This window comes from Tachypleus tridentatus, chromosome 13 (genome assembly GCF_004210375.1).
Source record: "Tachypleus tridentatus isolate NWPU-2018 chromosome 13, ASM421037v1, whole genome shotgun sequence".
NCBI lineage: Eukaryota > Metazoa > Arthropoda > Merostomata > Xiphosura > Limulidae > Tachypleus > Tachypleus tridentatus.
The window spans coordinates 196029249-196044839 of NC_134837.1; the positions used below are offsets into that span (position 1 = coordinate 196029249).

The 15591-nt window shown below is 31.3% G+C and overlaps 1 protein-coding gene across 1 annotated transcript in view; it reads right to left on the minus strand.

Annotated features, from left to right (window-relative positions):
* LOC143236422 (laminin subunit alpha-1-like) overlaps positions 1 to 15591 on the minus strand; it is a 144926-nt gene that overhangs the window by 15007 nt on the left and 114328 nt on the right. The window contains 9 exon segments of the mRNA XM_076474685.1: positions 2321 to 2482; positions 2670 to 2790; positions 3291 to 3420; positions 4184 to 4334; positions 5683 to 5845; positions 6745 to 6866; positions 10623 to 10779; positions 11403 to 11557; positions 15155 to 15313. Coding sequence (XP_076330800.1) covers positions 2321 to 2482; positions 2670 to 2790; positions 3291 to 3420; positions 4184 to 4334; positions 5683 to 5845; positions 6745 to 6866; positions 10623 to 10779; positions 11403 to 11557; positions 15155 to 15313 — 1320 coding nt within the window.

The following is a 15591-nucleotide window of genomic DNA, read 5'->3' on the forward strand; positions in this document are numbered from 1 at the left end:
TTCCCTGTATAAAGGCTTCTATTTCCCACCTTGGCACAATGAAAGCATATGACTTTTTGAGTCTGACTGTCAAAGTGCAGCCATGGGAACTCATCAAACTACTTGCCCTGGAAGTTGATATTTTGCAATTTTGCTTTCTGTCATGGTATTAGTTGTGCATCTGGATGATATGGCTTTCCACACTGTTTCTGTGGAGTTTTTCATTACTGCACAAACTTGTTTCAAAACTATCTGGTGGTTCATGATGTGCAATAGTTGCACAAGCATTTTCAGACTCGTCCTCTGATGAACATGGTATTTCCTCTGTATGGCTAGTTTCTATTCCTTTGCTTGAGGTTGATGGACTATCTGCATCTGCATTGTCACTTGTAATACTAGTAACTGGCTTGCAGAACTGTCTAATATTGGAAAGTTTCAGACGCTTGCTTGTCATAATTGGAATCTGTTTCCCAGATGATTCAACAGGCTAAAATACAGTCTTTATTGAAAAAACTCTAATGTACAACGAACAAAGATAGTACAGAATGGAAGTAGGACTGAACTGTACAATGTATTTAAGTCGAACGCACGAACCTCACAGTGACTACCGAGCCGACTGACCGCCAGGGCATTGCTGGGACAAAAATGTGTGGTAGTTACAACACAAGTAATTGTAAGTTTCTCGAAAAATACTTAAACAATCACAAATATATTATATTTCTGTTAAAGCTCATCAAAAAGCAAACAGGTTCTGATATAATGTCAAAAAGCACGTCTATTAAATAAAAAACACCTAAACAAAAACTAGCACTACAATTCGAGTAGAGGCTTCAGGCTGTTGAAATCACTCCTTTTGTGTTCTAATTATACAAGAAAATACAATATTTTTACTATGTATGATGAGAGAATATATTGTTCTTTTACCATGAAGCACCAGCACTTTATTAGAGGGCAGTGATAATCTGAAATTTCATGGATTAATGAGGACCACAAACACAGGTCTAATGAGCCCTGTTGTAAACTCGAGGCTCAGACTAAAGGGAGTGGAGAGGGGTGATGTAGGGTACGCCTGGATCCAATTGGCCCAAACCTGTCGTTAACTGTACACCAAACGTACACTATGGTCAGTGACTTTGGCAGCTAAGAAGAGTAAGGTGTTCGACAATAAAATCGGCTAGATATGCATAAGAACAAATAGTGTAGGACAACCTCACAATATACACATAAGATTTATGCAGCTACAAGCTACAAATGGCCTGCCAGATCTCGATCACAGGAGTTTACGCTTGGGAGTAATATTTTCGAATTTCATGCTCTGTTCAATCTGTTGTGATGAAAAGTTTACTTAATCTTACTTTACATACAAGACGTAGGTAGATTCTGTGATCGTGCTTGCAAACCTTGCATGTATATTTAGGCCTACTGACTGATACTTATAAACTATCGCTTAGATCGAAAAGCTTAGAAGCACGCCTATATTAAAGATGTACATTTCGGCTACTGAAAAAGCCTACATCTAGGCCTAATTATGTAATTCGATTGGTAAGAACACGTAAATCACAAGAACAAACACACAATTCGTAGGCCTGTGATGCAATAAAACAATTCAACAGACCAAACTGTAGGGAGGATGATTGTATGCACCATACCCCCCACCTAAAATGAAGGGGGAATGTATAACCCCATCTCCCCAGGATCTATGCCCCTGGTGTTCTTTTACAATAAAATTAAGCAAAAGGCAACAGATTTTGGTCTAATTTCACAACAATGCCAGGCTACACATCCACCATTTCTTGCTATAACTACATATTAAAAGAAACAAAATAAATTTAATTCTGTGATGCAGTCCTAAAACACTTTATACTGTTTCAATGGTCAGGCCTGGAAGATCCATACAATCAATGCTGTATATTTGCTCAGAAAAAGACAACCACAGAAATATTTGTCACTAAATTATAGAGGAATAAAAGAAGGGTTATGGCAATATAGAATTATTGTACAACAACAATTGTGCAGGGTCTGTTGAACCGAGGACTGCATTTTAGGGATACTTCATACCAAAAGTAGAATTAGAAAATTATTATCTCTGAATTAATTTTATGGCAAAAGAAGAAAACTTAAGGTATCAACTTTAAACTAGTTTTAAAATAAAAGCATTCATAAAGAGATTTCAATAACAAAACTACTAATAACTGCACTCCACTATTCCTTGATAAGTTATAAAAACACATACACACATACATAATCTGAAGCTGAATCATAAACATAAAACTATTTCTATTTACATGTTACAAACAACGTTACTTGCAAATCCTGTGCATCTTTTTTGCTCATTACTTACATTCTCCACCTCCGTCTCACCACTTCCCTCAAAAGTTGACAGCAACAACAGGGCATTTTCCTGCTTGGTCAAGAATGTGAAGCTGAAATTGGATTCCCTTTCCAAAGGTTGACCTTTCATTTCTATGTATCCCATTCCTGTGAACCTTACAATTTTAATAGCCTGAAATATTAATGAAAGCCAGTAATTTCTAGTTCACCTTAAGGTGTTTACATCATAATATAAGGATCATTTTACAAAGAATGTGCAATGCACTCAATAGAAACATACCTATATACAGTTTCTTTTACTTAATTTCATGGCTAGGCAACAAATTACACTTCTTATTATTTATCAGAATATTCCTAACCTCATCTTCACATCCAGGTAATAAATTATAAGCCTCAGCATTCAGTAAGTTGACTACAGTTGATCCAATCTGAAGTCCACTCATACAGCCATGAAAACCCTGGAACACTACATCTGGCCAACTGTGGAGAAAAAAGCTTAACTATTAATTCACAGTAACTACTTGGGAAACAAAAACTGTCTCTTTATGAATAATTTATCTAGTATTATAAAAATATATGAGTAAAGGTAGAGAAGATTGTAATAATAATATCACACAAACATCTGTTACTTCCAGTGCCAAGAAAGCCTTTCACCTGAAACCAGGACTCATCGGATCAGCTAGGATATAGTACTTAAAGTTATAGTTAAAACACTATTTATTTCAAATACTTGATCAAAACTGTTACAGTGTACAGTGGATTTAAGTTAGGTAACTTTAATGTTTTATCAGTTTAAGTCATTACAAAGCAGAAGTAAGTTTATGACTTTTATTAATATAAATTATAAGTTTTGTTAAATGTACTTAATAAAATTCTTTACTCAAAAGTTAAATATGAAAATATAATTCACTATTTTATTGTTTCAAATACACAAGCCAAACAATTAGTGTTTGATATTAACACCAGGGGGAGAAACTAACTTGGAAGCACTGAAGTTAGGTGGAACTCCTCCATAATACACCTTTGTATTCATAGTCAATTCAATTCTATCATTTTTTTTCCAATCATCTGCTTTGCCTTCTATAATACTGCTATTGGCAAGAAGATAGACTATGTGGAAAAAAGAGGAAACAAAGAATAATAAATCAGCTGTTTACAGTAAAAATGTTAAATATATAACTGTATGATCCACGAACATAAAAGCAGACAGAAAATGAAGATTTTTCATAATCAAGTGTTTTACAATCTTTATAAATCATAATCTTTAACATTTAAGTGTTTAATGTGTTACAATTAAAAATATTTTTGTAGCAGGAACTTTCATTCTCTTAACATAAATATTTGTAGTACAGTAGGGAAAACTTATTACTATTACATGAATAAAGGTGTATGCAAGTTGACTGTAGTAATGAGTTTCAGAATCAAACTGGATACACTGCAAAAATTTCCCTTATACGTCATGGATATAAACATCGAATATCTTCTTCACAATAAATTAGTTGGCATCTAATTCTTTTACAGATAGATTGAAACTAACAGGTAGTTAATTCTTAACTTCAACCTGGATGTGTTAAAATAATCTGTATACAATTTGTTTCAGTTACTGACCCAATTTGTTTTGTAATTTTCATTTTCAGTAACTGAAAATAATTACTTTCAGGTATGATTCTGAAACCTTGAACAAAGTTCTTACTGCCTTAACCTCTATAAATACTGTGGGAAATGGTTTTAGTAGGCTTCATCTAAGAAAATGTTGATAAAAACATATATCAGAGCAATACAGATCCCTCAAATCCTTAATTTTATGACCATCATATACTAATTAGCTTTACAATGAATTTATAAGAATCTTGTGGAACTTGGAGAACCAAACCTTTGTTTCCTCGCCTCTGTATGGTTGTTTTTGTCAAGTATCCATTGTTGAAACTTTTTGTTGTACTAACGATGAGTCTGCTAGTGGTTGGCCCAACACTAGCCTGGTACACTATCTTTCCACTTCGAAGCTCTAGGGACACAAACTGTCCCTACAAGTTTGCAGAGATAAATCATATTTTTAATATTAGATGGACTTAAGCCATTTTCACACCACATACTTTCTTATAATAAAGGAAACAATGAACATTTATAAAATAAACACAAACACAATTCTTTGGCAAGAAAGAGAGTAAATACTGAAAAAAATTGTTATAAAAAAAAAGAATAAACATTTACAAAATACAAAAATAAACAACTATTCTCTTTACACAATAGTGCTGAAAATTCCCAAAACTTAACATAAAAAATACATTAACTAGAACTATATACATAAATATGTGTTAAAGATTTATTTTTCTTCGCAAGTGAAATTAAAAAAAGCATCTATAATGTAGAGAGAGAATTCATTCTTTGACTGTATCTCAGGGTGGCTGGTATGGGTATTAACACTTTTACTAATAAAGCAGAGAAGAGCATTTCGACCTTCTAAGGTCATCTTCAGGTTAACAAAGAGAGAGTTTACAACAGACCATTGCAGGGCACATATCTTATAGACAAGAGTGTAAACGAATACAGGATTGTAGGGGGCATTTCTTTTTCTTTTTTGTTAAGCTGAAGATGTCCTGAGAAGGTCAAAATGTTGTTCTCTGCTTTAATAGTAAAAGTGTTAATACCCACACCAGCCGTCTTGACATACATTTTTACTTCAAGTAGGATTCTCATCATCATGAATTACATTATTTGACTGGCCCTACCATCGTAACATTTATTCTCATATCTAAATTAAATTAGGTTACTATATGCTGAAGTAAAAACAATACTAAAAACCCCTAGATGTTTACTAGAACTTATGTTTAAATACTGAGCTTCCAAACAGATTATCTGTACTGTAAGGTGCAAGTACACAACAAGAACTTTAGTACTGCTAGGAAATATACTGCTAGGACCCTGCACCTGATCAAAGTGAAGTATAGTATTAGTGACAACACTGTATGATGAATGTTTCATTACTTCCAGAAAATGTTGAGAATCTGCACATTTAAGGTGGAGTATAGTATTAGTAATAACTCGTCATGACAAAAGTTTCATAACTTCTAGAAAATGTTGAGAATTTTCACATGTTTGATGTTGAATACAGTGTTAGGATGTGTTAAGATTTCACACCTGTGCAAAATTTATCTTAGAAACTGTAACTTTGTTGTAACTTTTTTTTAATGGTACTTTTTGTTTTCCAACTGTAGAGCCAACAAATCAGATAATCTTAGGTTGTTACAATTAAAGTTATGAGCTGTTAATGATTGCATGGCACTTAAGTCTTTTGTTTCGATTTTTGTGTAATACAGTGCAATTACAAATACTGACATACTGCTATTTAAAACCAATTAAAACTACACTTGCCTTCTCAGGATTTGAGGTGAAAAATAACAAAGCATTTTCATCAAAAGTCTTAAACTTCAATGTAATAGTATGTTCATAATATGGGTAGTTCTTTATTTGGCGATGAATAGCGTAACCACCACCTTTAAACATATATTTCGAAGCATCTACTTGTCCAGTAACACTGAAAAGAGAAAAAATAAATTCAATGTAAATGAACAAAAGATATTTTCCAGTTTGATTAAATTCGGGTTATATAATTATAAAATTTCGAAGTTGGAAAAGAGCAAATTGTTGGTGAAGATGTCACACTGAAATAACAAGCAGCAGCCTAGTTAATAAACTTATAACTGAGATTGATATAAAAAGACAGTATACCAACAATGAGTATAAAGGTTAAACTACAGGAACCAACAAGTTTTTCAAACCAGGAAGGAATTCCACATGGTTTTTCTGAGTAAATAGTTATTTTTCTTTGGAGCAGACTTATATTTTTATGTCTAGACCTTTGATGTTATACTTGAGTGTAAGATACAAAAAAGTGTATTAACTTTTCTTTATAGTAAATAACCAACTTCAAACTCACATTAAACGAGGTGGTTCAAATGTAGTTGTTATAATAAAAAACATTAAAACAATTAATTCTTAGCTTTTGGACACACCAACACTGAAATAAGTTGAAAAAACAGAAAATATGTATGGAAGAGATACATAGGTGGAATTATCCATTATTAATAAACCTGTAGAAACAACACTCAGGGCAAGTTCACTTTCACACTTTGTATGTTAAAAACAGGTATGATTAAACAGATGTATTGTACATCTATGCACACTAATTTTAAACTTAAGTTTACACATGACATCTGGCCATTTATGATAAAACATCTTTTGTAACATAAAAATAATCAAAGTCATCTGTTAGTGATTGTTTTAATTTGTTACATTGATTTTTCAAAGCTTATTTCATTTAATGTAACTGTGCTTAATAAAAACAAAACAAAAAATGTATCACTGGTTCAATTCCTGCATACACCCTAATATCTTTGGATTAATGAGCTTTAAGCTAGATAGAACATGATTTACCCTTCTTTGCAACCACTACAGCCATAGTTGGTTACAAAATTCCAAAGTCCTACACGGCTTCCATCCAATCTAACTTCGTAAAGACATCCAGTAAAAGATCTAGTTTTAACTTCTCCTGGTACCTGTTAAAAAAATCAGTTGAAATGTTCTTTGAGAGACAGACTGCAGTATATCAACTGGATAATGTTTTCTTTACTTGCAAAGATAATGAACTAGTAGGAAATACAAGTTACTATTCAGTTAAAGATGAACTGTCTAGGTCCCAATAAAGCTTATGTGTTAGAGTGAACAAAAACATTGCCTTACACTTTGTTTTGCCAGTCGATTTCCTATTAGAAATTAAGTTTCATTAAAATGTAACATTTATTTAGATATAGAAATTACTGCTGTTTTATCAGTCTAAACTTACAATTCCAACTTTCTATTCTATTGCATTTTTACATTATGAAAGTAGTAACATCAGATTTTGGAAAAAAAAAATCTGAGAATCTGTTTAGGGGTTTAAAGTAGCCAATCAGAGGTCCAATAATCTGTTTAAAGATAGCAACAAATACATGGGATAAAAAATGTTTGCAAATTTAAAAACAAACTAGCACTTCTGATAGATGGATCTGTATCTTCATCAGGGACAACAGTGATTAAATTAGTCATTGTTCTAGAAATTTGTCTAGTGATTAAAATGACTAATGAGGATTCTAAAAATATTTTTTGTTCATTCATAGTTTTGCAACATATGGTGTTCAAAATGACTGTGCAAGATTCTGATGGTCTGTTTAATGTCCAAAGTAGTCAGTGAGAGTTCTGATCATAAGTTTAGTGTTTAGACAGTCATTCAAAGTTATGATAATATGTTTAGTGTTCAGAGTGGTCACTTTGAGTTCTGATAATCTGTTTGTGGTATAAAGTACTTAGTCAGAGTTAAAGATTAGAGTTCTCAGTCAAATTTCTGATGCTTAGTTTTCAGGTATATTTATCCAGAATTGTGATAATAAATTTAATGCAGAGCAATCAACCAGGATTCTGAGGATATTTTCGACGTTCAGAGTTGTCAGTCAGGGTTCTAATAACATCCTAATGTTTTATATTTGTTGTAAAAACCCTTCATTACGTTAATCAATGTAAATCTCAAGATGTTAGACAGAGCTCATGCACAACCAGAGTTTGCTCTACTTCAAAGGCTGTTACATGAAATCATAATATTTGTTTCATTTTGACTTTTTAGTAGTGATTATTAAGCCATAAAAAGAACACTGTTAAAAAAATCTTTATTGGAGAGACAAACTTCTAAGAGAGCAATTATGCTGAAAATGTATAAATTAAGTACATATAACTACTGTAAGCTTCACCGTTTAACAGCTTACAATACAAAAGAAATGTCAAGACAGACAGAGGTTATGTGTGTGTCTATGTATGTTTGAATTTTTATGTTTGTCAGCAAGATTTCTTGAAGACAGCTGAATGGATTTGGGTGAATGATGGTATACATTTAGACTATGACCAAACTTAGAAGTGACTAGTTTTTGAAAGATCAAGGTAATAACATGCAAAAAATTCCCTACCTGTTAACAAGGGGATCATGTTTTCACTATTTTTACTCTTTAAATTCAGTCAAAAATTCAGATTTTAATGAAACTTTGTGGACACACATAGAATATTATTCCTCATTGAACTGCAAAAAGTGGTTAGTGTCCATTCATAACGAGAGACATATTATTGTATTTTTTTTCTGAAGTAATTATAACATAAACAGTACAACAGAGGTATGTACTCTACTAATTGGCTTTATAGTTACTTTGGTTTTATGTAGAAATACAACCGAGTACTGTGATACTAAACTTTGAATTTTACATACAGAAATAACTGGTGCACATATTACTAACCTTCATTTTTCAAGTTTCATCATAACTGTACAAAATGTTATTAACCCTCTTCTTCCATATAGCCCTTACTGCATATGACACAAAGTTTTAGTGTCTTACATTCATAATTTCATTAAACTACTTTTTGTTTATGTTATGCCAATCAGTATAGCATAAAATCTTAACCAATAACCCATATTTTAAAAGTTTTAAGTTTTTAATTTCCTCTAGTGGGATACATTTTCTCCAGGTATCTTCTCATCTTTATTTTATTCACAACCCTCTAAGAAACTACAAAATTTATATGTTATTACTCATTATATCTGAATTGCTCAGACAAACTATAATTTTTATAGTATTTAACTTTGTTTAGTTGCAGAAATATTAAATAGAACTCTCCTACCACATCCTCTCTTCCAGGATTTGTTAACAGTTCTCTCCTATGTTTAATTACATATTACCAATAACCAATATAATGTCAAGATTTTTTTCTATCAAATCATGTATCGTATAATGTTTTTTTTCTGAGCACAGAATATTCAATTTCACTTATAATTCAATTCTGGTTCCCAAATGAATCACAACAGAAATGTATCTATAATGTTAACCTGTTGTTCTCTGCTTATCGATAAAAGTGTTAATATCCATACCAGCCATTCTGAGATAGAGAAATATATCTATAATGGCTCTTTTCAAACACTCAGAAAACCAGAACAATTATTAGAGGAAATTCCCTGCTCTTTTGCTTGTTATTAGTCTATTTTCTTTGGTGCATTATTTAACAAAATATAAATTATTTAATACACTACTACCATTAGGTTGAAAAAGGTAGGGTTAGCTGTCATTGATACTCAAGAGAAGAAACAATATTCAGGTAAGTACTGTATTTCACATTGTTATGTTTCTCCTTTGTGCTAGTTAAAGTTAGAGGAGGTAAAATAAACAATAATAATAATAATGTAATTAGAAATTGTTCACAAGCCATGCATGCAAGTAGCTCATGAGTAATGTAATTCAACAGCGTAATATGAGCTGCACATTCCCCAATTGAATGACAACTTATAATTGCAAGAATAATTGTTAGACACACCTTAAAGAGCAATTAAACAGTAAAATACAAGTACAAATAGATGTACATTGTTACAAATTTAAAACTAATTAGGATAAACAAATGTAGTTTCATACTACATTTGAAGTCATTCTAGAAAGAAAAGGATTGTAATTTTACTTTTTTTTATTTTGAGGTGGGGTTACAAGGTCAGTCAAATTGACCAACTTTGTATAGTGTTTGAGTAGAAAAATAACAGATGCAATGTAATGTTGTATTGAAAATAAACATTTGAAATATATTTAGGTTTTAGAGATTTGGGATTTTTGAGACAAAGAAAAGCATTTTTAATACTAATGAAAATCACTTTGCAAACAGATTGTTCAAAATAAATACAAAATATATTCATGGACAAATCTTTATTTTAGTTCATTAAAATTATTTTACTAAAAAGTATTATTTTTGTACTTGAAAGACTTATAATGTTAAGTGAAAAGACTTCAAACTGTGAAGATATCCAAACAATATTGAAAGTTAGAAGTATTAATACTATAAATAATTTAAATGAGTACAAAGAAGTCACATGATTGATCAATTTGGAGAGAGTTAAACTGGTTTTGATGTTCATAAATAACTGGAGAAGAAGGTGTTGTTACTAAATTCCAATATCTGTTTACAGAAATAACTGGTAAAGGTGTTGTTAAATTCCAGTGTTTTTGTTCAATTTCTTCATTTATTTATGGTCACACCCACCTTCAACAATCTGGCTACTTTTAATCAAAAAACAGTGGGAATGATCATTACATTACACCCCCTACACAAATGAAATGGTGAGCACGTTTGACTCAGAATTTCAATCAAACAATCTGAAGATTGTAATTCATGTACCCTAACTACTAAGACAAGCCAGGACATGTTTGTACAGAAATACAACATGCATGCAGTCCAAGCACTAAAGGACATAAGAGTACCTTTATACTGGATGGAATTCCACCAATAAAGAAATGAGATGAAGAGTTGAGGTTCATTTTTGTGAACTCCAATGATGAGTGCCCTTGAACTTTGCTATGATCTGGTTCAGCTTTCTTTGATGCTGATTTCACTGTTAATGTGGCCAGATTCCCAATTCTAAAATTAGAAAAGAAAAACCTTTTTTAATTTAATATCACATAGAGACATGATAAAATAAAGGCAAGATAAACTATACAAGTTTTTATTTCAAAACACATCTTATTTAGAAAAAAAAAGTGACAGGAAAAGCAACAAAACTATCTATATATTCTGCACTTTTACAGCTTTTTAACCAAATTTTCTTCTTGAAAATAAAAATACAACATTCTTTTACACACATATATTAATAAATTCTGAATGTTGTGCTGTACTTAAGTTACATCAACAAAAGGTCCATGTGTAAACTTTTATGGGTGGCATGTACAAGCATAAAATATATAGTTCCCTGTCAAACATATCTTTGAATATGTATTTAAACACTATTCCTATCAATCTTAAATAAAAATCATTAGTTAACATAATGAATGTGCTCGTATTTGATATGAGATAATTTCCTTCTTTATGTTATAGTTTAACGATTATTATAAGTACTTAATGTAACTGAATAATATAGTTGTAAGAACAACTTTTTGTGCACTTCAGAAATATGATTTACCTGTCACACATGCTAATAAATCCTACAACTTCACCATTTTGTATTATTATAAAGCTATAATTCAGGTATGTGAAATATGACTGGCCTGTTTATTTCTATTATATACCAGTAGTCTTCTTTTGACAATTGTTCATCATTTACTTGAAGTGTGCGACCATGTTTCAAAACTTGTGTGCCACCTCCTGCATTCCACAAGAAGTGAATTTTGCGGTTGACCATCTCTATGGCCATAAAGTCATCCTGAATGAAAAAGAGAAGTTATATACAGGTTGAACAAAATAATTCAATCCACTGTTGTGTTATACATACAGTATTTGCTTCTTGTTATTCATATAATTATATACCAAATAAAGTTGATAAACAAACAGATACATAGATAGATAAAGTATAAGGCAACCTTTCCCAAAGTGTCATCCATGACCTGGCAGCAGTCCATGAAAAAAAGTGCCAGTCTGTAGAAGACGAAAAACATTAATTTAATTTTAACCCTTTCACTACTAACCATCAATTTTAAACTTTTTTCCAAGCCCTTGTTGTATATTAAAGAAAAAATGTAATTAAACCAGTTAATATAAATACATTCTAATAAAATTAATATTTACAAATACATTATAATTTAAATTTTCATTTCATCTAAGATAGATTTCTCAGTATTTCAACTCAGCTAATATAACAGGAATGATAAGTGAAAGTTTGTACTTAAGGTTACAAAACTATAAATTCACAAGCTGATGGTTCCCTTCATACCTTCAGTCCCACAGGAGTTAAAGTGTTCTCACTTAGTGCAACTTAGAGAACCTAAGATTAAATTTCCCAATGTTGATAACCTTGAGATTCTTGTGAAATGCTGTACATTTAAACTATATATTAGATAGACACGTTCCCTTGCTGAGTTCAAGCTGATCTTCCCCTGTCTGCAGGTAAGATCAAAGAATGGATTTTTTCTTAGATAAAAATACCATTTGTTCATTCAAGTTAACTAGTTATTTGACTCCAAAATTTCAGGAACTTTATTCCAAATGTATTAAATTTGTTTACTCTGTTAACAAAAATTTACAGGCATGCAAGACCCGAATCTTACAACTGATAGCACCAGGTGGCAGCAAACAAGTTGCTGGTAGCTGATTCTAGAAGTATCAGTTTTTTAAGTTGTTCATTTTTAGGAAAAACCCTTCTCCAATATGGATAGATGGTTGAAAGAAACATGCATCACACAAGAAATATTTCAAATGCAGCCTAGTTCATGTGAAACTGAAGTTAGTGAAAATAATGTACAACTTGGTAACAAAGAAGAGAAAACAAAGAACTATTGGACTTGACAGCATTGTGATGAACATTTGAAGTGTGGTTTTATAAATGGTGGTAGCAGTAATGACTTGTTACGATGTGCTCTTTGTTGTTCAACATTATCAAATGAAAGTTAAAACTGAAATGCCACTTGGATACTAGACTTCCAGAATACTTGAGTAAGTCAATATACGTTTTCACAAATAAGAAAAATGAAATATTTTTCCAAACAAATAATTTCACACACTAATTTCCACAAGATCTTTCAATGATGACCTGATATGGCCTCATATGAAATTTCAAAACTAATAGTAGAGACAAGTTATCTGCATACTACAGATGAAACCTTAATATTTCCTGCAGTAAAAAAATACATATCACGTTTATAATAAAACAAGAAAATCAGTTGAATATACTGTCCCTATCTAATAATACAGTGAAGCATAGATTTGCAAATATGACAAAAAATATTGAAGAAACTCTTATATCTTAAATTCAGCATAGTCAGTTTTTTTGTTACAAGTGGATGAAAGCACAGACATAGCAGATAATGCCAATTTTATGTACTTTGCAAGATATGATTATAAGGACACAATCTATAAAGATTTGCTGTTTTGTAAACCACTTCCAACAAGAACAACAGCTCATGAAATTTTTTAATTTAATCAATAATCTTACAATTCAGAGTGCTATTCAATAGAAAATACTGAATACTGATGGTGCTTGGTCAAAGGCAGATTCCCAGACAGGAGTTTTCCAGGGGATCTGAGCAATGACACCAGACTGTGATTTGATGCATTGTAGCATTCACACAGAGGCATCAGCTGTGAAGAAAATTCCCTTAATTTTGAATTCAACTATGCAAAAGTGTGTTAAATTCATAAAATATATTACATAAAATCTAGTTTGTTGAATTCCAGAATCTTTACTGTAAAGTTCAATGGTTATCAAAAGGAAATGTCTTAAAAAGACTCATCAAAATAAAGAAGAGAGTTATCTTGTTTTTTGGAGCAAAATTCCCCATCAGCAAAGGATGTGAGATTTGAATTTAGAGATAGGTTTTATAATTTGTATTGGTTAATCAAGGTGGCCTATTTATATGATATTTTTCACCTCTTAAATGCATTAAATAAAAAGACAGAAAGATAGAAGCAGCTACAAAACAAATTAACTTGTGGGTGCATTGAGTTGAGAAGATAAATTATGACTTTTTCTACTTTAACAGAATTACAAAACCGAGATGAAGAAGGTAACATTCCTGATGAGATTTTCTCAAAGAGCATCTGTTGGAGCTAAAATCATGCTTGAAGGAATATTTTCTTCCAATTGACAGCTGTAAAATGTGGACCAGGAACCCTTTTATTATTGACAAGGAAAATGAGGAAAGATTACAACTCAGTAAATCAGAAATTAATTCTATTATTGAACTGTCTTGTGACACTGCACTAAAAGACTGTTTTTTATTCAAGTCTCATTAATTAATGTTTGGTTCAGTTGTTGTGCTGAGTATTAAAATTTATCAGAAAAAGCAGCAAGATTTCTTATGCCCTTTGTCACGACTTATACATGCAAATCAGACTTTACAATGTTCGTTTTCTTAAAAAGCAAGTACAGAAACAGATTAGATGTCCAACCAGACTTCTTTTCCTCCTGATTTGAAGTTGTTATATGATGAAAACAGCATCATCCTTCTCATTAGGTAAGTTATTTCTTAAAAGAGCATTAATAAATATACAGTTAATGTAAATATTAAATAACAATGAAGTATAATTTGTTTTATTTCTTTCTACACAGTGTTACTATAAAACACTTGTATATTTTATAATCAATAATGTATTGATAGAACTAATGCTTCCAGACTGATGTTAAGTCTCAGCGGGTTATCTAATAAAGTATTTGAAGAGGCCTGGCTTCATGAAGAATTACAAAAATAAACTAGTCCCTGGCTGAAAAAGTTTGGGAAATGCTGGTATAAGGTAATAACTAGAAGAAAATATATATATTCAAACTCAGTTGATGACCCATAAATAGCTATTCAATTAAAAAAACCTTAGCTCTTCAAATCAATTTAACAGCCTTTTTTTTTCCTGAAGTTAATTTCATGCATTATAAAAACTTTAGATCATACATATAATTAAAAGAGGTCACATATCTTACCAACATCTTATTTGTTTTCTAAACATGTAAAAATACCACATTCTCTCTTCCATTAGGTTTTGAATTTTGTACACAAGTCCTTGGAGAATTTGAAATACTATTGATTGTTAGTAAGATGCAGAAAAAATATAATGAATAACATAAGCAAGGACAACCTGAGTGTTCAATAAACACATTTTTTATGATAATTGTCAGTTTACATGTTTTATTTGCCAATTAAAACATAAAGAGCTATGATGGGTCAGAACCAACTTAATACTGCCAAACAGTCTTGTTAAAAAATAGGTACTTATGTATTTCAAATTTATTGATGGTTATTTTCCATCACCAGGAATCTGAGATATCTTGCTCTTTAAGAGATATTCAAACTTTGTGTTATATACAGCTACTTACAGATACTGTACTGGCTAAGTAAAATAGCAGGCTATCACGATCATCTTTTCTGTTGAGAGCATAATTAAGGATAATACTGTTGGTCGTTGATGGCTGAATCTGTGGCCGATATGACCTAACACAGTTTCCACTCTTGTCAGTGGTCAGAGAAACTTTGAGCTGAAAGGAGTTAGCCATGTCCAATTAGTTTTTGAAAGTCATTTAACTTTAGGCAATACTTAATATTACTATAATTTATTAAGATCTTAAATTTTACAAACCATCTTTAATGGGTTTTACCATTATAAATCTCTCTCTAAGTTTTCACTGGAAGGTACATCTTCACATAAAGTTTGTAAAAACATTTTTGAAAAGCATCAGGAAAGAAAATTTGTGAAAAAAACTTATCTTTCTACTATAAAACACGTTGGATGCTAATGAGTTGTTGAGAACTGTAA